This window comes from Pongo pygmaeus, chromosome 4 (assembly GCF_028885625.2).
Source record: "Pongo pygmaeus isolate AG05252 chromosome 4, NHGRI_mPonPyg2-v2.0_pri, whole genome shotgun sequence".
In the NCBI taxonomy this organism is placed as follows: domain Eukaryota; kingdom Metazoa; phylum Chordata; class Mammalia; order Primates; family Hominidae; genus Pongo; species Pongo pygmaeus.
Genome location: NC_072377.2, coordinates 145,014,565 through 145,039,145, shown reverse-complemented (window position 1 = coordinate 145,039,145; position 24,581 = coordinate 145,014,565). Strand labels below are relative to the sequence as shown.

General features: G+C 37.4%; 1 protein-coding gene and 1 non-coding gene across 28 annotated transcripts in view; one reads left to right on the top strand and one right to left on the bottom strand.

The window, feature by feature from the left end:
- ANKHD1 (ankyrin repeat and KH domain containing 1) overlaps positions 1-24,581 on the bottom strand; it is a 141,667-nt gene that overhangs the window by 21,511 nt on the left and 95,575 nt on the right. For all 27 annotated transcript variants that reach the window (XM_054489216.2, XM_054489217.2, XM_063665537.1 and 24 more), the window contains 13 exons: positions 17,711-17,856; positions 17,444-17,555; positions 16,807-16,952; positions 15,699-15,841; positions 14,683-14,896; positions 12,877-13,052; positions 12,508-12,670; positions 9,770-9,865; positions 9,203-9,319; positions 3,901-4,075; positions 1,687-2,134; positions 1,057-1,203; positions 102-251 (listed from right to left, as the gene is read on the bottom strand). In XM_054489216.2, coding sequence (XP_054345191.1) covers positions 102-251; positions 1,057-1,203; positions 1,687-2,134; positions 3,901-4,075; positions 9,203-9,319; positions 9,770-9,865; positions 12,508-12,670; positions 12,877-13,052; positions 14,683-14,896; positions 15,699-15,841; positions 16,807-16,952; positions 17,444-17,555; positions 17,711-17,856 — 2,233 coding nt within the window. The remainder of the gene's footprint in view (positions 1-101; positions 252-1,056; positions 1,204-1,686; positions 2,135-3,900; positions 4,076-9,202; positions 9,320-9,769; positions 9,866-12,507; positions 12,671-12,876; positions 13,053-14,682; positions 14,897-15,698; positions 15,842-16,806; positions 16,953-17,443; positions 17,556-17,710; positions 17,857-24,581) is intronic.
- Positions 703-779, top strand: LOC129037709 (small nucleolar RNA SNORD45). Its single transcript, XR_008502936.1, has one exon. It is a non-coding gene; the product is annotated as a small nucleolar RNA SNORD45 (small nucleolar RNA).

The window sequence follows — 24,581 nt, the reverse complement described above, 5'->3', positions numbered from 1 at the left end:
TGTTAACCATCAAATAAAGTTCTTAATTATACCATACCTAACAAAGGTATGCTTCTTATAATTTCTACTCAGAACTAGCAGTATACATTTTGCACAATTACCTTATTGTGATCATTCTCTCGCCATTCTTATCTTTTTGTTTATCCACATCAATATGGGCACCAGTAACATCTTGTATTGCAGTGATGTTGCATCCTCCTCTTCCCATTATCCTGGACACCACTGAGGCTGGAACAGACAATTTCTTTGACCTATAAAATGAAGAATACACATGAGCTTATGAAATTAAATGTCTCTTTATTAAAAAAGATGTCTTAGTCTTAGTAAGTATGTTCATGGACATTTTGTAGAATAACATTTCTTAAATGCTAAAGAGGAAATTATTAAAAGTTTTTATTTTAGAAACTGATCTCTTGTAATATTGAATTGAATTTAGTAAAGTTAAAAGTTACATTGCCTCTGCAGTTTCAGAGAACCTAATTTTAAAAATTACACTGCCATTCAAAACAAAAATTATATTTAAATCACTCACAATATAAGCATTCAAATCTGCCCAAAATATTACACATCAACTAAACTGCAATGACCTTGTTAAAATAATGAATAGCATATTATTAAAATCCACACAGAATAACTATGCTAGCATATTCATTTTAAACCAGTATCAACAGCTCATACTTAGCAATAAAAAATAAAGCCTCAGGTCAATGATGAGCTGACATGTATTCTGAATCTAAAGTTGATTATTAGTACTTTAGTTCTAGAATTACTGAGACATGAGAAAGAAAAAAAGCAAGAGAAAGCCTTTACATTTGAACTACATAAAAAGCAACTGAAGTTATCCAAAAAAGCCAAAATTTCTTGTGTCATATAAAATATGCATGCAAAATTTATATACTGCTTCTAATTTTGCTTTAGCATATTCTGGATTTAGTGTGGCAATGCAGTTTAAAATAATAACCACATTCAAATTATTCATTAATTAACTAGGTAGCCATCTCACATGAGAAAGGGAAAATACATGAAAATTAAAAAGATGGAACTAATTCTATTTACCTTCGTACAACTTCTTTCCACCCTTCTTCTCTTTTCTGACCCCTTTTAGGGCTAGTGAGATTCAGCTTTATGTTTGGAGAGCTTAATGGCAATGACACTGTCTTGTAGCTGGTTGACAAGGAATTAGGATTCACTTCACCTTCAAGTCTAAGAAGAGACAAATAGCAAGTACAATAAAAGATAAGTTTTAAGATAGAAACTCAAGAGACTATTCCTTTATAGCCAGAGTTACACTGAAATATTCATATTAAACTCTGGCACATCAAATAATCAATGAGTCAGAAAAACAGAAATAGAGCAAAGAGCCCATCATTTATTTTAGTATTAAAATGGATTCAGATGCCAAAAATTAGACTATAATCAATAAAAATGACATAGATAAAATCAAAGCATACAAATATTTTCAACTTCAGACTATGAATCCTACAAAAATTTCTAATAATCTCATTTCCTAACTAGCAAATGATGAAGAGGACATGGGTGAATTTCAGTTTTGAATATTGAAGATAGATAATGTGGTAGACTTCAATTGTTTAACACAACTTGTACTTGGATAATATACTTCAAATTCTTGTGCCAGGCATGAAAAAGGAAAGGTGCAGGTAGAGTTAACAAATCAGAAAAATTTACCGTGTCTGAGTTTTGGAAGTAGCAGTACTTGTCTTTTCTTCTTGGGAATGAAGGAGCAGTGAGGGGTATTTAGAGGAATTCACATCCATCACAAAATTTAACTCTTGGCTTTTACCACCACTGCTACTCTCACTGTTGCAGTCTGTGCTGTCCAAGTTATCTGAATCACTATTCCCACCTGCACCACTACCTCTAGGTTCTCCATTTATTTTATTTTTATCTGCCTTTTGTTGGGCTAAAGACATATGTTGTTCTGGTAAAATTAAATGTGCTGTAGGAGGGGTTTCTTTTGTTTTGTTCTTCTTATTTTTCCGATTGGTGCTGGGAGTTGTCACCACATTGGCCCTTTTTTTCCCAAACACATTTGTGAATGTTGCAGATGTTGCAGAGATTCCAATCGTGGTGGTGGTGGTTGCACTAGGAGGTTCTATGGGAACTTCTTGCTCCACTGAAATTGTTAAAAAGAATAAAAATCATACTGAGTCACAGATCTCAAAACAAATTCTGACAGAATATATTTGATAATTCATAATAATTCAGTCTTTTACATCATATTTTCCTTTCACCAGTATTCACTAAGAAATAAAGAAATCTTTTTTTTTTTTTTTTTTTTTTGAGACGGAGTCTTGCTCTGTCGCCCAGGCTGGAATGCAGTGGTGAGATATTGGCTCACTGCAACCTCTGCCTCCCGGGTAGCTGGGACTACAGGCGTGCGCCACCATGCCCGGCTAATTTTTGTACTTTTAGTAGAGACGGGGTTTCACCATGTTGGCCAGGCTGGTCTCAAACTCCTGACCTCGTGATCCACCCATCTCGGCCTCCCAAAGTGCTAGGATTACAGGTGTGAGCCACTGCGCCCGGCTGAAATAAAGAAATCTTTTACTGTGGTCAGGTGCAGTGGCTCATGCCTGTAATTCCAGCACTGTGGGAGGCCAAGGCAGGTGGATTGATTACTTGAGCTCAGGAGTTCAAGACCAGCCTGCACAACATGGCGAAATCTTGTCTCTACAAAAAATACAAAAATTAGCTGGGGATGGTGGTGCATACCTGTGGTCCCCGCTACTTGGGAGGCTGGGGTGGGAGGATCACCTGAACCTGGCGGGCAGAGGTTGCAGTGAGCCGAGATTGCACCACCGCACTCCAGCCTGGGTGGCAGAGGGAGACCTCACCTCAAAAAAACACACACAAAAAATCTTTGCTCTTGTTAGCCTAATAAATATTTGTTGTTAGAACAAATATAAAATATTATATTTTCTTGTCTAAGGTGGCATAGGACACACATACTAGCAACATTCTTAATATTCTTTTTTTTTTTTTTTTGAGACAGAGTTTTGCTCCTGTCACCCAGGCTGGAGTGCAATGGCATGAACTTGGCTCACCACCTCCGCCTCCCAGGTTCAAGCAATTCTCCTGCCTCAACCTCCTGAGTAGCTGGGATTATAGGCATGTGCCACCCCGCCTGTAATCCCAGGCTAATTTTGCATTTTTATTTTTATTTTTATTTATTTATTTATTTTTTAAGTAGAGACGGGGTCTCACCATATTGGTCAGGCTGGTCTCAAACTCCTGACCTCGTGATCCGCTCTCGGCCTCCCAAAGTGCTGGGATTACAAGTGTGAGCCATTGCACCCGGCCCAATATTCTTAATATTCTGAATTCTAGTCTCATGAACCCAAACCACAATATAGTTTGAATTTAGGACATTTTTCAAATAGTATTTTAGAATTAGAATTCAAGTGGAACAAAATTATTTGCCTACTACAAGCACTGCCAGACAGTACAATAAATAACTCTGAGAGTACTAAACCCATCCCTACTGACATTTCAGGCCTCTATATCTTTGAGCCTGAATCTCAGCTAAAAATAAACTGAGAAACTGTACTTCTAATCAGGAGAGGAAGACTTAGAGAAGAATCTCAAAAAAAGGTGGCAAACTTCTTACTGTATTGCTTTTAGTATATATGCAGTGTTTTACAAGGTGACTTAAATTACAACTGAATTTATTCAAATTATGTGCTTGTTTTCCCTCTTGTTTCTCTGCATTAATTTACAATGCAAAACACTTAGAAATATTTACTATAAAAGACATTGTCCATTTCAGATTAATAAAGTAATCAAATGTTTAACTAGAGTTAACTAGAGCAAAGAGCACTCAAAATGAAGTTGATAAACAAAGGAGAATTTTATCGTTAATTCAGATGGTTTGTTTCTCACCATCTTCATCATTCTCCTCTTCATCTTCATCCTCTGGTAGTTCTGAATTCTCCTTAGGTTTGTTTTCTTCATCTTCTTCCTGTTTCCTTTTCTGTTCCTCTTTTTTCTTTTTTCTCTTTTCTTTTCTTTTTTCTCTTTTAGCAGCAAGAGCCTGCTTTCTGCTCTCTTCTCTTGACTGGAAATAATGCAGGTATATAATTTTACCAAGAAGGCAGTAATGTAAAATAAAGAATGAAATGATATTTTTATGATACACACGGATTTCCATGGATGTTACTCTCAAAACACATTTATAAATGCCAACAAGAAAAAATAAACTGGACACCAGTTTATAAAAAATTGTTTATAAAAAATTAAAAAATTTATAAATTTATAAAAAATTAAAAACTTTTGTACTTCAAAGGACTCATCAAGAAAGTAAAAAATCAGCTGGGCGTGGTGGCTCACACCTGTAATCCCAGCACTTTGAGAGGCCGAGGTCGGTGGATCACCTGAGGTCAGGAGTTCGAGACTAATGTAGCCAACACGGCGAAACCCCATCTCTACTAAAAATACAAAAATTAGCTGGGTGTGGTGGCACGGACTTGTAGTCTCAGCTACTTGAGAGGCTGAGGCTGGACAATCACTTGAACCTGGGAGGCAGAGGTTGCAATGAGCCGAGATCATGGCACTGCATTCCAGCCTGGGCGACAGAGTGAGACTGTCTCAAAAAAAAAAAAAAAAAAAAAGTAAATAGTCAACCTATAAAATGGGAAAAATATTTTTGCAAATCATACAACTGGTAAGGGACTTGTATCTATAATATATAAAAAAAATCTTACAACTCACGAATGAAAAGACAGTCCATTTAAAAAACAGATTATGAAAGCATCAAGTTATATGCAGGCTGGGCATGGTGGCTCACGCCTGTAATACAAGCACTTTGGGAGACTGAGGAGGAAAGATTGCTTGAGCCCAGGAGTTTGAGCCCAGGAGTTTGAGACCAGCCTGGGCAATATAGCAAGATCCCATCTCTGTAAAAAAATAAGAAAATTAGCCAGGCATGGTGACCTATGCCTGTAGTCCCAGCTACTTGGGAGGCAGGAGGATTGCATGTGCCCAGGAGTTTGAGGCTCTAGTGAGCTATAATCATGCCACTGCACTCAGCCTTGGTAACACAGTAAGACCCTGTCTCTTAAAAAAAAAAAAAAAAAAGGAAAAAGAAAAAAATTAATTAAAAATAACCAAGTTATACATTTTAAATATACACAAATTTTTATTTGTCAAATATACCTCAATAAAGCTATTTTTTAAAAATAGAAAAAGGATCTGTATAGACATTTCTCCAAAGAAAATACACAAATGACCAATAAGCACAGAGAAAGATAGATGTTCAATATCATTAGCCATCAGGGAAAATCAAATCCAAGTCACAAAATATTCACTTCACACCCACTAGGATGGCTACAATCAAAAAGACAGATAATAATATTGGTGAGGATGTGGAGAAATTGAAACCTTCATACACTGCAGGTAGGAATGTAAAATGGTACAGCCACTTTGGAAAATAATCTGGCACTCCTTCAATCCTTCAAATAGTTAAACACAGAACTAGCATATGATTCAGTAATTCCATCCATAGGTACATGCTCCAGAGAAATAAAAACATTTTCATACAAAAACTGTATACTTATTTATAATTGCATTATTAAAAGAAAAAACATCATGATCAAGTAGAGTTATGCTAGGAATGCAAGAGATAGCTTAACATGAAAATATGTTGTTGATAATTAAAGAGAAAAAGTATGATTATTGAGAGATGATAAAATTTTGATAGCAAATTTTAGTTTAAAAAAACGTAGTATGCTAAAGAGAGAAGAAAAGGTTGCTTACAATCATTGAGCATTATTTATAATTGCCAAGAAGTGGAAGCAACCCAATGACCATTAACTGATAAACAGATAAACAAAATGTGGTATATCTACAGAATAGAATTGTTTTTGTATTTGGCAATAAAAAGAAATAAAGTACTGATTTTGGCTATAACATGGATGAATTTTGAAAACATTTCACTAAGTGAAAAAGCCAGCCACAAAAGACCAAATATTGTATGATTCCATTTATGTGAAAAGTCCATAATTGACAAATCTATACAGACAGAAAGTAGATTAGCAGTTACCTAGGACACAGGGATCGCAGCGGGGGAATGGGAATATGATATTTATGGAGTGCAGGGTTTCTTTTTATGATAGTCATAATGTTCCAAAATTGTGCTGATAAATGTACAATTCTGTGAATATACTAAACACCACTGAATTACATAACTTTATTTATTTTATTTTGAGACAGAGTCTTGCTCTGTCGCCCAGGCTGGAGTGCAGTGGCACGATGTTGGCTTACTGCAGCCTCCGCCTGTCAGGTTCCTGCAATTCTCCTGCCTCAGCCTCCCAGGTAGCTGGGATTACAGGCGTGTACCACCATGCCTGACTAATTTTTGTACTTTTAGTAGAGAAGGGGTTTTACCATGTTAGCCAGGCTGGTCTCGAACTCCTGACCTCACGTGATCTGCCCACTTCAGCCTCCCAAAGTGCTAGGATTACAGGCATAAGCCACTGTGTCCAACTGTGAATTATGTAACTTTACATGGGTAAATTGTATGGTTTGTGGAGTGAATTTCACTAATACTATTTTAAAAAAACATTTATGTGGCATCTATTTATGTGCCTAAAATGCAACTCTCATGATCTTTACAAAAAGACTGATAAATTTCACTGTAAAAATCCTGACAAGAAGCTATTACAAAAATGATTCTTTCCCATTTATAGAATTTATTTTAATTTATTTTTTTAAGTAGAGACAGGGTCCCACTAAGTTGCCCAGGCTGGTCTTGAACTGCAGGTCTCAAGTGATCCTCCTGCCTCAGCCTCCCAAAGTGCTGGGATTACAGGCATGAGACACCACACATGCCCAGCCTGTATTTCTTTTTCTGTGAATTGCCTGTTCACATGATCATTTTTTATTATGGATAAGTTATCTTTTTTTCTCCTCAATGATTGATTGTAAGCAACCTTTTCTTCTCTCTTTAGCTTACGAAGTTTTTTTAAACCAAAATTTGCTGTCAAGATTTTAGCATCTCTCAATAATCATATTTTTCTCTTCCTTTAATTATCAACAAAATATTTTTATGTTACGCTATCTCTTGCATTCCTAGAACAACTCTTCTTGATCATGATGTTTTTTCTTTTAATATACTTTCCAAACTCAGTATCAACACTCTCATTTTCCAGGTAAGCAGACTGAGCCTCAGAAAGGCAATGTTTTAGTTTGTTTGTTTTAATTTTTCCATTATAGCACACATCCTAGGATACTGGATAGTCTTTAATTGGGAATCTAATAAACCACTTGTAACCAGATCTTACAATAAACATATGATTTCCAATGCTTTACTAAATTTCTTCGCAGACCAATGTTAAAACCACTTAAGCAGTAATGATGTCATTTGGTAAAATGGGATCTTTTTTTTTTTTTTATTGAGACACAATCTAGCTCTGTCACCCAGGCTAGAGTGTAGTGGCGTGATCTTGGCTCACTGCAACTTCTGCCTCCTGGGTTCAAACAATTCTCCTGCCTCAGCCTCCTAAGTAGCTGGGGCTACAGGCATGCGCTACCACACCCAGCTAATATTTGTATTTTTAGCAAAGATGGGGTTTCTCCATGTCAGCCAGGCTGGTCTCAAACTCCTAACCTCAGGTGATCTGCCCGCCTCGGCCTCCCAAAGTGCTGGGATTACAGGCATGAGCTACTGCGCCCAGACAGGACCTTTTTTTTTTTTTTTTTTTTTTGAGACAAGGTCTTGCTCTGTCACCCAGGCTGGAGTGCAGTGGCATAATCATAGCTCATTGCAGCCTCAACCTCCCAGGCCCAAGAGATCCTCTCACCTCAGCCTCCTGAGTAGCTGGGACTACAGGTGTGCACCACCATGCCCGGTGAATTTTTTAAACTTTTAGTAGAGGCAAGGTCTCACTATGTTGCCCAGCCTGGTCTCGAACTCCTCAGCTCAAGCCATCCTCTTGCCTAGGCCTCCCAAAATGCTGGGATTACAGGTGTGAGCTACCGCACCCAGCCGTAAATTGGGATCTTGCTCAAAATCTAGTCCTTCCCTTATATTTGGGCTCAAAATATATTTTTTTGAATGACAGGTCAGAATAAAAAAATTGATGGTGGTTCAAGAATCTATTACCTATTTTCTTTGAATCATATATTGTTAAGAATATTGGTCATACAGGTGACAAGTTTATTCTAGCAGATTTTCTTTTTGTCTGAGATGGGGTCTCACTCTGTCACCCAGGCTAGAGGGCAGTGGCACAATCACAGGTCACTGCAACCTCTGCCTCCTGGGCTCAGGCCATCCTCCCACCTCACCCTCCCAAGTTGCTGGGACTACAGGCACCTGCCACCATGCCTGGCTAATTTTTTGTTTTTTGTAGAGATGGTGTTTTGCCATGTTGCCCAGGCTGGTCTCAAACTCTGGGGCTCAAGCAGTCCACCTTCCTCAACCTCCCAAAGTGCTGGGATTACAGGCATGAGCCATGACATCTGGCAATTCCTTTTTTTTTAAATAGAGATAGAGTCTCGATCTGTTGCCTAGGCTGGACTGCAGTGTGTAATTATGGCTCACTGGAGCCTCGACCTCCTGGACTCAAGTGATCCTTCCACTTCAGCCTCCTTGAATAGCTAGGATTGCAGGCATGTACCACCATGCCCAACTGTTTTTTAAAATTTTTTTTGTAGAGACGGGGTCTCACTCTGTCACCCAGGCTAGACTGCAGTGGCACAATCACAGCTCACTGCAACCTCTGCCTCCTGGGCTCAGGCCATCCTCTCTATGTTGACCAAACTGATCTCGAACTCCTAGGCTCAGCCTCCCAAAGTGCTGGGGTTACAGGTGTGAGCCACCATGCCCACCCTCAATAATTTCTTTTTTTTGTTTTGTTTTGAGACAGTCTCGCTCTGTCAGCCAGGCTGGAGTGCAGTGGCACAATCTCAACTCACTGCAACCTCTGCCTCCCGGGCTCAAGCAATTCTCCTGCCTCAGCCTCCCGAGTAGCTGGGATTACAGGGGTGTGCCACCACGCCTGGCTAATTTTTGTATTTTTAGTAGAGACAGGGTTTCACCTTGTTGGCAAGGCTGGTCTTGAACTCCTGACCTCAGGTAATCCACCCGCCTCGGCCTCCCAAAGTGCTGGGATTATAGGCGTGAGTCACCGTGCCCGGCCCCCACCCTCAATAATTTCTAAAAAGGAAAATTATTTTTCCCACTCACCTTTTCCAGATCAAGTTCCTTTAAAAGAATACTCGCATTCTTATTTGCTTCTGCGGCTTGCTGGTCTTTAGCCTTCACAATGGTTTCAACACATTGATGACATTTTTTCAACAGTTCCTACAGCAGGAAATAGAATTATGTAAATATATAATGAAAGAGGCCAAATAAAACTTAAGCTGATGAGCACATTAAAGTCCAGAGGTTAAAGCTCAAACTGAAAAGTCACTAAACCAAATTAAGTTATCCTTTGAGTCCAGTCATGTATCAATCTTTCACAAAAATAAGACACCATTTCCCTAAAAACCTGCATGTCCTTAGGAAGCCTTCTCATTAGGCTAATGGTTTAGTACCTTAGTGTAGTCACTGTGACTATGGTCCACAGTAGAAATCTCAAAATAGTTTATCAAAAGTATTATACCCCTCTATTTTGCAAATGGAGAAACGAAAGCATAAAGAGATCAGGTGACCAACCTTTCAGAATATAAAAAGAACAAGTTCCTAACTGCACACTTTGGCATATCATTCCACAAAGAACAAAAATGTGTTTCAGTAGCATATTAAACTTACCTTATCTGTAATTGTTGCTATGTATCTCATGCATTCTATATCAGAAGGGAACTGATTTACTTCCTTTACCAAATATTGAACAACTTTTACATGACCCTATAAGAAGTACAACAATCTTAGACAAGGTAGCATGAAAAGAAAAATTATTATTCTTAAGAATAAAAGAAAGTAAAACAAAAGAATTACAAAACAATCCCTTGATTTTGCATATATGCCTACCAATTTAAGAATAAAAAGGCAAATACTTCCAAATAGAATATTAAGCTTAAAATTAAAATTATAAAAATAAGATCAGCATTCAACTTATAAAAAGAAAAGCATAAAAACAAGAATGTATGCTCAGGAATGGACGGTGGACTAGATGACATTTCTCCTGAATTTAATCCCACTGAAAGTAGAAAAAGCTTTTGTAGAAAAACAGTATCTCCTAGAATAAATCAATTAAACAAACATTGGTGATGTAAAATTAACCTCAGTGTAAAAGGGAAATGAGTCCTAAAATAATTTTTTTTTAAATTTCAAAGTCTTACTTCGCCTCTACTTCACTAACTAAACAAGGTGGACTATCACAACTTTCTGAGCCTTAGGACTTGAATCTAAATAAAACACTTTCTAAATGCCATTATCAAGGGTTGAAAGATCTGTAATCAATTCTAAGCATATCTTTTTTTTTTTTTTTTTTTTTGAGATGGGAGTCTCGCTGCTGTTGCCCGGGCTGGAGTGCCATGGCGCGCTCTCGTCTCACTGCAACCTCCGCCTCCCGGGTTCTAGCAACTCTCCTGCCTCAGCCTCCAGAGTAGCTGAGATTACAGGCGCCCACCACCACGCCTGGCTAATTTTTGTATTTTTAGTAGAGACGGGGATTTACCATGTTGGCCAGGCTGGTCTTGAACTCCTGACCTCAGGTGATCCACCTGACTCGGCCTCCCAAAGTGCTGGGATTATGGGCATGAGCCACCGCACCCGGCCAGCATATCTATTTTAATGTAACCAAGCTTGCATAGTTTCCCTTCCTACTAAGGTTCTAAAACATTCTTAAGAATTAGTGTGATGGAGATACAAATCAGAGAAATGCTTGCCTCTGGGGCAGGGAAGTGACTAAAAGCGGGCAAGAGGGAACCTTCTAGGGTTACAGAAATAATTTACATGTTTATGGGGTATGGGTTACATGTATGTATACATTTATCAAAAGTAAACCACATACCTTAAGATTCACGCATTTCACTATATGTAAATTGCACTGTGCTAAACAACTGGGTATATAAACAGTGCTGAAAAAGATGGTCGTGACTCTTGTCCTCATGGACCTACCAGTCTAGTTGGCGAGACAGGCATTAAAATGGTAAGTACATGTTTGAAGATATAATTACAAATTGGGATAAGGAAAATCAAAACTCAACTATAAAAGAGAAACAGAGGGACCTTTTTCAGATTTGGTGTTAGGGAAATACTCTTTGAGAAGTGACATGTAAAATTGGAGCTAACAGATGAGTAGAGAGGTGAGCTAGGTGAACAGCAAGGGAAAACATTTCAGGAAAAGAAAACCAGTGAGCAAAGGCCCTGAGGCAGTTGAAAATTTAGTGCATTCTAAGCCAGTTAACTAGAAAACACAGTGAGCAAAAGGGGATAGTAGCATAAATGATTTGTCTGGGGAGGCTGACATGAAGCTTATTATGCAGGTCTTTACAGGCCCTAATAAGTAGTTTATAGTTTGGGAAGCTATACCAATGGGAAGGCTTTTAAAAATATAGCAGATAAGTGAACTTTAATATATATGAGAGGCCGGGCATGAACTTTAAGATATATGAGAGGCATGGCTTACGCCCATATCTCAGCACTTTGGCAGGTAGAGGCGGGAGAATCGCTGAGCCCAGGAGTTTGAGACCAGCCTGGGCAACATAGCAAGACCTCGTCTCTACAAAAAATAAAAATAAAAAAAATCTGAGCATGGTAGTGCACACCTGTGGTCCCAGCTACTCAGGAGGCTGAGGCGGGAGGATCACTTGAGCCTGGGAGGTTGAGGCTATAGTGAGCTATGATCATGCCACTGCACTCCAGCCTGGTTGATAGACTGAGACCCTGTTTCACTCACACACACACACACACACACACACAGAAGATACAGTAAGTTTTTATGGAAGTCTACTCCTTTTTGTTCCTCTTTAGGCAGAAAAAAATCCATCTGCATATAATAGTTTTTCTTAAATCTTCTATTTTATGAACAATATATCACAAATAGTCAAGACACCAAGTGATTTAACAACCAAGTTGCTTATAGTGAACTACCACATAGCTCTTAGATTTGGCCACAAAAGAATGGAAAGATAAGGTCGGGAGCCTGTAATCCCAGCACTCTGGGAGGCCGAGGCGGGCAGATCACAAAGTCAGGAGTTCAAGACCAGCCTGACCAACGTGGTGACACCCCATATCTACTAAAAATACAAAAATTAGCCGGGCATGGTGACGCACGCCTGTAATCCCAGCTACTCAGGAGGTTGAGGCAGGAGAATCGCTTGAACCTGGGAGGCAGAGGTTGCAGTGAGCCGCGATCATGCCACTACACTCTAGCCTATGTGACAGAGTAAGACTCCGTCTCAAAAAAAAAAAAAAGAATGGAAAGATAGCAGTGATTTTTCTATGGAAATATACTCAATTCTCCAAGATAAACTTATCTTTCTCACACGGTTTTAACTTAGAATTGGCTTAAAATTGACCCTTCTTCCCCCATATCAAATTACCTTGCGAAATGCTGACATGAGAGGTGTGATTTTCCGGTTATCTGCTGCATCCACATCAGCACCTGCTTGCACTAGCAACTGCACAACATCAAAATGACCTCCATTGGATGCCAGCCAAAGTGGCGTATTTCCCTTTTTGTTACGAACATCAATGTGGGCTCCCCTGTAAACAAGGCATATTAATAGTTTGTTTCCTGTAAGAAGTGGCTGGCTTTTTCTAGTTTTCTCTATCTTCTTCTTTTACAAAATAACTTGCAAATAATCTTTTCTTAACAATGTCAATAAAGTAAAACAATGTTATTAACTTTAAAAGCTCTGAAAAGTGAAAATGACCATGAGAAGTTCTACATATAATAGAAAAGTACTCACCTATGAATCAGGAGTTCACAAAATTTGTAGTGACCTTTGTCTGCTGCTATTGTTAAAGCAGTATCTCTTGAGGAAGGCACAGGGGGAGCATTAACATCTGCTCCTTTATCTAGAAGAACTCTTCCAACCTCTGCATACCCTCCAGAAGCTGCTTCCATCAAGGGGGTAAGACCAGTCTGTTTAAACCAATAAATTATGCAACATAATTTCTTTTTTTAACTATTCCATAGACCAAAACTAAGCTACATAATTTCTTTAAAAAACTGAAGCAATTAACTTTTAGGACAATTCTAGTTCTGATTAGCTCTCATAAAAGAGCTAAGCAATATTTTGCCTTGAATTTTACTAAACAGCAGTAGATATTGTTAGATTCAGACGTGCTAGAATGAACTTAAAACATGTTATCTCATGCTAAAAACAATTCTGTAACTTCTATACTTTTATGAATTTACTCAGATAATTTCTTTGCACAATGAATAGAGATATTAAAAATAAGTAGATTAAAATCACTTTATAAATTTTTTGCATATGTGCCTTTGGTACGTTAGTCTCCAACATTTTTTCAAAGGACATTTCCTACTGGTACTATCCAAAATAACACAGATATCTCTAGGACTTTTAATGGATAAGTGGCACACAATGAATACTTGTAATAGAAAAAGACAAATTGAATGACAGGAAAGACTCATTTCTCTTTGTGTGGTAAAAAGCCACGGAAAAACTACACTTCCTCATTACTTAGATTAAAAGAATGCAAATGTTGCACTAAACTTTAAGAAGTAAAAGGAATTTCAGGGAAAAAGTACGAGATTTCCAGTCAAATCTTTCCAATTTCAAATGAGCACTAGATTCGCTGTTGACTAATTATTAAAAATTCTACCCAACCTACATCTTTCCAGAGTTCTAAGAACCGTGCAGTTCTAAGCAAAGAAATTCAAGCCAATGACATACTAACTCCTATTTTCTTTTCTCTGTGTGTGTTTCCTGTATCTATGGAGATTATCTTATGACTTCTCCTTTATTCTTTCTTTTTTGTGGGGGCGGGGGGTGGCATGGAGTTTCTCTCTTGTTGCACAGGCTGGAGTGCAATGGCATGATCTCTGCTCAGTGCAACCTCCACCTCCCAAGTTCAGGTGATTCTTCTGCCTCAGCCTCCTGAGTAGCTGGGATTAAAGGCGCCTGCCACCACGTCCAGCTAATTTTTTGTATTTTTAGTAGAGAAGGGGTTTCACCATATTGGTCAGGTTGGTCTCAAACTCCTGACCTCATGTGATTCACCTGCCTAGGCCTCCCAAAGTCCTGGGATTACAGGAGTGAGCCACCACGCCCAGCCACCACTAACTCCTATTTTCTTAATACCAAATAGTCATGAAACTGTCAAAATCTGCCATGGTCAAATTAGATGTTAGCTGCCCTAATTTTATAACTTATGAATTAAATTTTTGCTTGGGATTTTTACAATGATAAGCACATGCCTCATTAAAGGAGTTCTTTAAAAGTGTACAGTATAAGAGTTAATACAAAATAATCTTACTACATTCAAAAGTTGTAAGCTGCAGTATTAACAGAAAGCTACTCAAGGCTGAGGTTGGGAAAAGTACTAATTCTGTCTTCTTCATTGTCCTTAATAAAAGTCATGATGGTGACAGTATGTCACTCACTACTATACAGTATAATCCCTCAATTCTGCATTGGCATCAGTTTTAATTTATGATAATTTAAAATATTACATTCAATTTGCGTTAAAATGCCATGTTCTTTCTACAGAAATGTATCTGAAATAGGTGACAAGTAAAAAATGCTTACCTTTGCCCTATGTTCAACATTGGCTTTTCGGTCCAGAAGCAAACTCACTACTTCTGCTCGGCCCTGGAAACAGGCCAGGGTGAGAGCCGTGTTCCGATTGGTCTCTATCTGGGCATTAATGTCTGAACCCATATCGAGCAGCAATTTTACTGCAGGAACATGTCCATTCATTGCAGCCAACATCAGGGGAGAAATACCTAGTTTACTCCCAGTCCTAAAGGGGGAAACATGCTTAGAAAATTAAAATAATATGTTGCCTATTATTTTAGAAAAGCATTAAAGATGAAAAGGTTTCACTAAAAAGAGAGGTTTCTAACATCAATGAATAGATTTTACTTGTTTCGACCAATAATAAAGAATAAGAAAATGTCACAATTTAAAACAATTTCCGGCCGGGCGTGGTGGCTCATGCCTGTAATCCCAGCACTTTGGGAGGCCAAGGAGAGCAGATCACCCGAGGTCGGAAGTTTGAGACCAGCCTGACCAACATGGAGAAACCCCATCTCTACTAAAAATACAAAATTAGCTGGGTGTGGTGGCGCATGCCTGTAATCCCAGCTACCTGGGAGGCTGAGGCAGAAGAATTGCTTGAACCCTGGAGGCAGAGTTCGCGGTAAGCCGAGATCGCACCATTGCATTCCAGCCTGGGCAACAAGAGCGAAACTCCATCTCAAAAAATAAATAACTTAAAAAATAAAATGTAATTCCTATTTAGGGATTATAAATTTCCAACTATATATAACAAAATACTGTTTCTGAGATCAGATGAGATTGGGCACATTTAGGGTGGTAGGCCATAGAAAAAAATACTTTTTGAAATGAGACCTCTTTATAAGCAGCCACATTACTGAAATAAGCTGAGATTACTTATAAACACATTATAGGTATAATCGTTGGCTTTGCAACTTTAGTACTATCTTAATTTAAAATGTATCTGTCTAAACGTTAAGAGGTAGACATTTAATTCCAAAGTAGTCACTTACTAAAACATGAACAATAAAATGAACAGGCAATACCTTGAATTAATTTCTGCCCCAGCATTAAGCAGAATCTTAATGATATTAACATATCCTCCAGACGCAGCTAGACTCAGTGGTGTATAATCAGATACGTTCCTATGTTCTTTATTTGCACCTCGAGCCAGCAGCAAGTCTACCACCTACAAAGTAAAATATGGATAGAGAAGAGAGTTTACACCAAGGGCTCAACTTATAATGAAGGAAACACAAAGAAACAGGACTTATAACTTCCTTATCTAAATATCTGATATTTTAATTACATTTCATTAGACCCTAAATATTGAAATATCAACACTAGAGAAATGGATTCAATTTCAGGAATTCAGAGTTTTGAAATCCCAATTATACTGCAATAACAAGATGTTACCCTTTCTATTTGCCATTTATTGGGCAATAAATTTGCATTTCATATGTGTTAGAATTGTGATTCATTCAATCCGAATAAATGTAAGGATTAAGATAATTTTTATTTGGCTTTAAGGGCAAGAAACAGATTTTTTAAAAGGGGATTTATGGCCAGGCATGGTGGCTCATGCCTATAATCCCAGCACTTTGGGAGGCCGAGGCAGGAGGATCCCTTGAGGCCAGGAGTTTAAGGGCAGCTTGGGCAACATAATGAGACCTCATCTCCACCCTCCTGTTCCCTCCACAACCCCCCGCCAAAAAAAAAGGGCATTTACATTCCCATAAAAGTTAACAGAAGTACCCATTCCTCAGAAAGTATATGGAACATGTTAAAATACGTGCAGGGCCAGGCATGCTGGCCCATAACTATAATCCCTGTACTTTGGGAAGCCGAGGAGAGAGGATTGCTTCAGGCCAGGAGTTTGAAACCGGCCAGGGCAACATTACATGACCCCATCTCTACAAAACAGCCCTAGCTACTTGGGAGGCTGAGGACTGCTTGAGCCCCAGAGTTCAAGGTTATAGCGAGCTGTAATTGCACCACTGTACTCTAGCCTGGGAGACAGAGCAAGACCCTGCCTCAGAAAAACAAACACATAAAATACATGCAAATTTTATTCATGTAGCTAAAATACGAATCATATGCATATTTTCAAATACAAGCAAAATATTTACAAAATGAAAATTAACATTAACACACCTCCTGACGTCCACCAGAACATGCCAATGAAAGCGGAGTATCCTTAGTTCGTTCAGACTGTGCTTCTATATCTCCACCTTTATCCAAAAGGATTTCAACAACTCCAACATGCCCTGCTGTTGCTGCCAGGATTAGTGGTGTGAAACCTAAATCAGAAAATGAAAATCTTAAACAAATTTATGTTTTTTATTTTATTTTAAAGCCACTGTTTACAATTCTCTAGCATTTTAGCAAAATAAATCCTTCAGGGCAGACACTGATAATGAGTTAACATAAAACTGCTCTAAACCCTAATTTGTTAGTGACAAAAAACCCATAAACACCTAATTAAAAAACTAAGTCAGTAAAAAGTATTAAAGTTTATACTCATAATGAACTTTGATGCCTCTGTATGAACTACCTTTGGATTAACAAAGGCAACCACAACTTGCTCTATTTCACTAATGATCTACAGTCTAATTTTTGAATTTTTTGAGAATTATTTCGCTCTGCAGAATAATGAATCCGGATATTCCTAATTGAAATATGCTTATCCATCTTATCACTGAGATAGTTTAGGAACTATTTATCAATAATAAAAAAGTTAATTATTTTCTGATGTAACTACACTTGGATTTTATTTCTGATTGATATTTACCTTTTTTGTCTCTGTGTTCAATTTTGGCATCCCGTGCAATGAGCACAGATACAAGTTCTTCATGACCACCTGCACAAGCTAGTGTTAATGCTGTGTCATGATTGCTCTCAGTCTAGGAGAAGAAAAAAATAAGTTAAATTTTTTTTTAACAGAAGTTATCAATTTAAGAGCAAATAATATTTCTTTTCACAATAAATGCAGAATAATTTTCCTTTCCAAAGAAGATCAGAATGTGCAAAATAAGTTTAAATAAAGCAGTCTACTCACATGTGCATCAATGTCAACTGAAGGATACACAGGAGGCATCAATTGGGAAGCCACATTGCTTGCAGTCTGCGAACAGGATTCAGGTGTAACACACTCTGTGGTCTGAGAAGAACTGTTGGAACCAGTGGGCACTCTGGTACTCACAGCTGAAAAACAATATTCATATTGCTAAATTCCACTTAAAAGAGAAGGTTATTTGTACACAGAAAAACACAAAAACAGAAATTTCCATAGCAGTAATATATAGTAATAGTAAAATCACAAGCTTTGGAATCAGACAGACCTACATTTAAATATTAGTTCCAACAGTGACTTTCTGATCTTGGGCAAGTAATTTAACTTCTCTGAGCTTCAATTTTCCCTATATGTAGAATGGGGATAATAATGGTACCTGCCTTGGAAGGTTACTGGAAAGACCACATGAGGCAATGCATATAAAATACTTAACATAGCACCTGATATTTAGTGCACATGCATTAAATAGTAGCTTTTTACATTGCCAACAGGGAGGAAAAAAAATTTCCAAAAATAAAAGTAAATAAAAGGAATTCTAGATTTTAGTTTGTAAAAAAGTCAATTAGATAAAAATATCCTGTGTACAATTCAAAAAAAAGGGGCCTGGGCACAGTGGCCCACACCTGTAATCCCAGCACTTTGGGAGGCCGAGGCGGGTGAATCACCTGAGGTCAGGAGTTTGAGACCAGCCTGGCCAACATGGTGAAACCCCGTCTCTACTAAAAAAACAGAAAGTTAGCCAGGTGTGGTGGTACATGCCTGTAATCCCAGCTACTTGGGAGGCTGAGGCAGGAGAATTGCTTGAACCCAGGAGGTGGAGGCTGCAGTGAGCTGAGATCACGCCACTGCACTGCAGCCTGGGTGACAGAGCTAGACTCCATCTAAAAAAAAGGCGGCGGGGAGGGGGAGGGAGACAAGTTCAAGTTTTCTCACATAAATAGCAGGGAGTATGTGTTTTCTAAATTCAATATTTATTTTGAAACTTTGTTTAAAAATCAGTATCTGAAAGTCCAACTATTTTTAAAATGAACATTGAAGTTCTATTTGAGATCTCAAAATGTGGTTCGAAAACTGAGTTAAGTCTGGGAGCAATGGCTCACGCCTATAATCCTGGCACTTTGGGAGGCTGAGGTGGGCAGATCACCTCAGGTCAGGAAGGTTGGGAGTTCAGGACCAGCCTGGCTAACATGGCAAAACCCCATCTCTACTAAAAACACAAAGTTAGCTGGGCGTGGTGGAACGCGCCTGTAATCCCAGCTACTCGGGAGGCTGAGCCAGGAGAATCGCTTTAACTTGGGAGGCGGAGGTTGCAGTGAGCCAGGATCGCACCACTGCACTCCAGCCTGGGCAACAGAGACTCCATCTCAAAAAAAAGAAAACTGAGTTAAAAGAAATTATGTATTTTATATCTCTGAAAATTTCTTATGTTTCATAAGAGATGGAGTTTGACCACGGGGGGAAACAGGACCTATCTCAGGGATGTTGTGAGTAGTCTAAGAGATACTGTATATAAAGCATTTAACACAATGTTTTTAGCAAATGGTGGATGCTCAATAGATGTAACTATCAGATATTTTATAGGATTGTCTATTATTATTCATTGTATTGAAAAATAAAAACATTATTCACTCAAGAAAGGAAAAACTCAGAAAAAAACATATAATCAGTAATAATATACAAAAAAATCAACAAAGCATCAGTGATGGCAATAACCTTACATTTGCACCCAGATTAAAAGTCAGTCAAAAACATGTAGGACTTAAAGAAAAATGTAAGCATTTTAAGTGTTGGAAAATATTTTCTGTCTAGAATTTTTGATATGACTAGATCCCATTCAAAGATACTATTCACAAGTGTGAATGACTCAGTTTAGTAGATTACTAGTTTAAATAAGTGAGCAAAGTTTAAGATGCCCAGATATATTTCTACATGAGCTACCCAGCTCATCCCCACCAACATATATAACCATCTTGGCAATACAAATTTCTCCAGCTTCTGTCATCACATAAATAACATAATTTAACTATTTAGTTACAAATAGGAATAATTGTTACATATGTTTGTTTCACCTATAAGAATATGCAAAATGGAAACAAAGCCTTAAAATTTTTTGTCATTTTTTTCCTGGAAGAAGTGGCCAAGAAAAAAATAATAGTAATAATGAAAAATTGTTGTCATTCAATGAGTTAAAAGCAGATACTATTTTGTTACACCTCCTCGAAATAGCTGATATGTTTGGAAAACTGCTTGAAAAAACAAGACACTGAAGATTAATATGTTACAGAACCTTTCTAACAGTAAGACTTCAATAGTGGTCCCACAATTATTAACATATACTTTAGTAAAGAACTACTTTTCTATCAGTATTTTATTTATGTTATCTCATCTCTCTCTTTTTTTATTATGAAAAACAGGTATATAAAAATTTTTTTGAATAGTTGATTAGAGTGCTATGCCAGAATGTGATAAGAAACTTCTTCACAGAGTTGGCTTCTAAAAAGTACTTTTGTGCATTTAACAGCTTTGTTAACAAAAATGTGTTGTTACAATAATTACTATACATTTTTGTACTACATTATCCTAGAAGCATTTTTTCACTCCATGTAATAATGACAGTCAGAAACATTCCATAGCAAGTGCCTTTAACAGGACTAATTACAAATGAAAAGTTCTAAAACTAGAAAGTAGCAAGAGATTTAAAAAGTGCATGTGGAATAAAGGTTGTATTAAGAGAAAATTACACCAAGACTATGACATTGTCATAAATTCTAAAATATTTCCTACCTCTGAATGAAATATCTCTGAAAGTGACCAAGACAGACTGCTACCACAAACGTCTATATATAATTCAAATTAAACTTATACGGTATGCTTTTTCTTTTTTTTTCTTTTTTTTTTTTTTTTTAAGAGATAGGGTCTCTATGTGTTGCTCAGGCTGGTCTTGAACTCTTGGCCTCACGCAATCCTCCCACCTTAGCCTCCCAAGTAGCTAGGATTACAGGTGCAGAATCACTGTGTCTGATAATTTATCCACTATTTTAAAATGAGGTGAGAGAAGAAGTAAGTACAGTATGTTACTTGACTTTTTATGAAGTTGAAGAAAGTTTTGTAGGCAATATGGAAGATAATAAATCTTATTATTAAAAAATCTCACTGATACTAGGTATACATAAAATATGTTGTGAGTTTTTTTTGAGATGAAGTCTCGCTCTGTTACCCAGGCTGGAGTGCAGTGGCACGATCTCAGCTCACTGCAACCTCTGCCTCCTGGGTTCAAGGATTCTCCTGCCTCAGCCTCCCGAGTAGCTGGGATTAAAGGCACGTGCCAGCATGCCTGGATAATTTTTTTGTATTTTTAGTAGAGATGAGGTTTCACTGTGTTAGCCAGGATGGTCTCGATCTCCTAACCTCATGATCTGCTCACCTTGGCCTCCCAAAGTGCTGGTTAGATTAAAGGTGTGAGCCACAGTGCCCAGCTGTTGTGAGTTTTTAAGAAATTTAATTGCTGTCATCTGTTTTATGTATTGGTGACCTTATTAAATAGTTCTATGTAAATAAAAACCTATGGTTGGCGTGGTGGCTCAAGCCTGTAATCCCAACACTTTGGGAGGCCGAGGCGGGCATATCACGAGGTCAGGAGTTCGAGATCAGCCTGGCCAACATAGTGAAACCCCGTCTCTACTAAAAACACAAAAAAATTAGCCAGGCATGGTGGTGGGCGCCTGTAATCCCAGCTACTTGGGAGGCTGAGGCAAGGGGAATCGCCTGAACCCGGGAGGTGGAGGTTGCAGTGAGCCGAGATACATGACAGTGTGAGACTGTCTCAAAAAAAAAAAATCTATAAATAAAATATTACAGTCAATTAGAAATAATTATTTAAAGATTTTATAGCAAATCTCCTTAAGAGGATTTCTTAATTACTTTTTAATTCTTAAACTTATATTCACTAAACAGAGTTAAAGATACTTTAAAATTACAATTTAAGAGCCTATTAAGATGCCAATGATAGTAACAACATAGTAAAAAGTCAAAAACTGTATTAAAACTTACATGTACATCAAATCTTAATATAAAAATAAGGGAAATGATGAATAGAATTTCGAAGTCTATGGAAATAACAATACTTAAAGATAAATCAGAACTTTAAGTTGACACATATGCATGCATATTACATCTAAGGTTCTTAAACTTGGCTGAACTGAGTTTGAATCTTGGTACTTACTAGCAACTTAATTTCCCTAAGCTTCAGTTTTTCCTTTCTTTTCTTTTTTTTTTTTTTTTTTGAGACAGAGTCTCACTCTGTTGCCCCATGCTGGAGTGCAGTGGTGTGATCTTGGCTGACTGCAACCTCCGCCTCCTGGGTTCAAGCGATTCTCCTGCCTCAGTCCCCCAAGTAGCTGGGATTACAGGCATGCACCACCATGCCCGGCTAATTTTTGTATTTTAGTAGAGATGGGTTTGACCATGTTGGCCAGGCTGGTCTCGAACTCCTGATTTCAAGTGATCCGCCACCCGCCTCTGCCTGCCAAAGTGCTGGGATTACAGGCGTGAGCCACCACTCCCGGCCAGCTTCAGTTTTTCAACAGAAAAATAGAGGTGGGAAAAGGACTTATTTAAAGTATTATTATAATTAGCCCATGAGATAAAGTATATTTAGCATTTATCATAGAAGTTGGTGCATGGTAAATGCTCAATAAATGTAAATAAATTGATATTAGTTGATTTTTAACCAATCTTCTTTCTACATTAGAATTGAAAATTTTGGCCAGGCACGGTGGCTCACGCTCGTAAAACCAACACTTTGAGAGGCCGATGCAGGTGGATCACTTGAGGTCAGGAGTTTGAGAGCAGCCTGGCCAACATGGTAAAACCCCGTCTTTACCAAAAATACAAAAATTAGCTGTGTGTGGTGGCAGGTGCCTGTAATCCCAGTTACTCGGAAGGCTGAGGCAGGAGAATCACTTGAACCTGGGAGGCGGAAGTTGCAGTGAGCTGAGATCAAGCCACTGCACTCCAGCTTGGACGACTGAGTGAGACTCTATCTCAAAAAAAAAAAAAAAGAAAATTTTACTAAGTATTTCTAGAACTGCTCAAAGGTAAAAGCTATTTTGAATTTCTTTAAATTACTTTATATTCCTAGACATTTGAACTTTGAGAATCACTTGCTATTATGGTAACTGCTAAAAACCCAATGCTCACTTTCAGAAGGACTTGAGGAACCATGTTCCTAATCAATAATTTATATAGTCTGTTTGGAACTACATCATGTATGACACGTATCAAACAACACACTAAAGGGCTAAGTTAATCAGCTAATCAAGTTGCAACATTAATAAATTATATAAACAACTTATCACAACAAATATTTTGAAAGAATAGCAGTAAGGAAATAATACTCCTATATTTAAAAAGTAAAATGTATTGTTATCATGCATCTAAAATTCTTCTGAAGTAAAATTTACTTCTAAAGTAAAATTCTAAAGTAAATTTTAAGATGTACAGTATTCTCTCCTTTACTAATACGAGTGGTAAGAACTAGAGTTAAGTAAAATTAATTATATATTTGTCCTACTCTATAATCTTACCAACATGTTAATATGTTTTACAATTGCAGCATTAGGTATTAACCTAATTCACCCTTGCCTTATTTATTTTACCTTCAACTAAGAAAATTAAGGCAAACTGACTTAGGAAAATACAATATTTAAATTTAAGACAGGTATATCATCTTGAATAAAGAAAATATAATTGCTGCCATATAGTTCAAAACACATAACCTTCATAAAAACGGAAATTTTTACATGAAGAAAATTTTTGTACCTGTTGGCTGATTTAAAATTTAAAACTTATTAATAAAAAGCATATTGTACAATGTGGTAGGTATTAATGTCTAACACAAATTAAATTTTGTTTATATTAATAAAAAGATAATTTCTAAGCCAATTTTCTAAGTTTCATGCAAACTTTGTAAAAGACTAATTTAACAAATACTTCAGTGAAATAAAATTTGATGTTCCTTAACACTTACAAGTTCCTTTTAGAGCTGTTTCTACATTCTTTAAAAAAAAAAAAGTTCTAACATAACTGAACTGATCAGTAACACAGATTTCATAACTGCAAACTATGCACTTAATTAGGAACATTATAATGCTACAGAACACTACATCTTAAAAATGTTATTCCCAGTTCACCAGTTTCATCATTATTATTCGTAATCATACTTCACGTTCTAAAATCTGTTTTTACCCAGATTATAAACTAGAATTCCAAATGAACTACAAGAATTTATTCACAACTTATAACAACTTTCAATGCTAATAATACAAAGTTAATTTGTGTCTACCAACTGAAGATATAAAAACCCAAATTAAAGAACAAAGAGCCTAACTCCTTAAAACATTTCCCAGAATTTTAATTTTCTTTAAGAAAACTAAGACATTCCTCCTCTGCACAATGATACCTATCACATATCAGAGGAGCCTCAAAGGCAATATCACAATTCTATAACCATTGGAAGTCAAACACATGCCCAATAAAATTCCTGATTTCAGTAATGTTATTCCACATTTAAAAAGATTCAGTAAAGATCAGGAAGACTAAAGGCTCACAAAAGAAGAAAGGAAACTGAGATAGCATAATTGGGATGGGAGAAGGGGAGGAGAATATGACAAGAGGCAACAGACAACAGTAAGGAAAAAAATGTTGCAATCAAGAGACAGAGGACTGGCCTGCCTTTGAATATCACTCCAGCTACATCTTAGTTCTTGGTCTTCATCCACTGTCAACAGCCATTCTGGCTGCATTTCTGAACTGGGCTCTCATGGAGGTGATACATTCACCAGCCATCTTTAGGAAG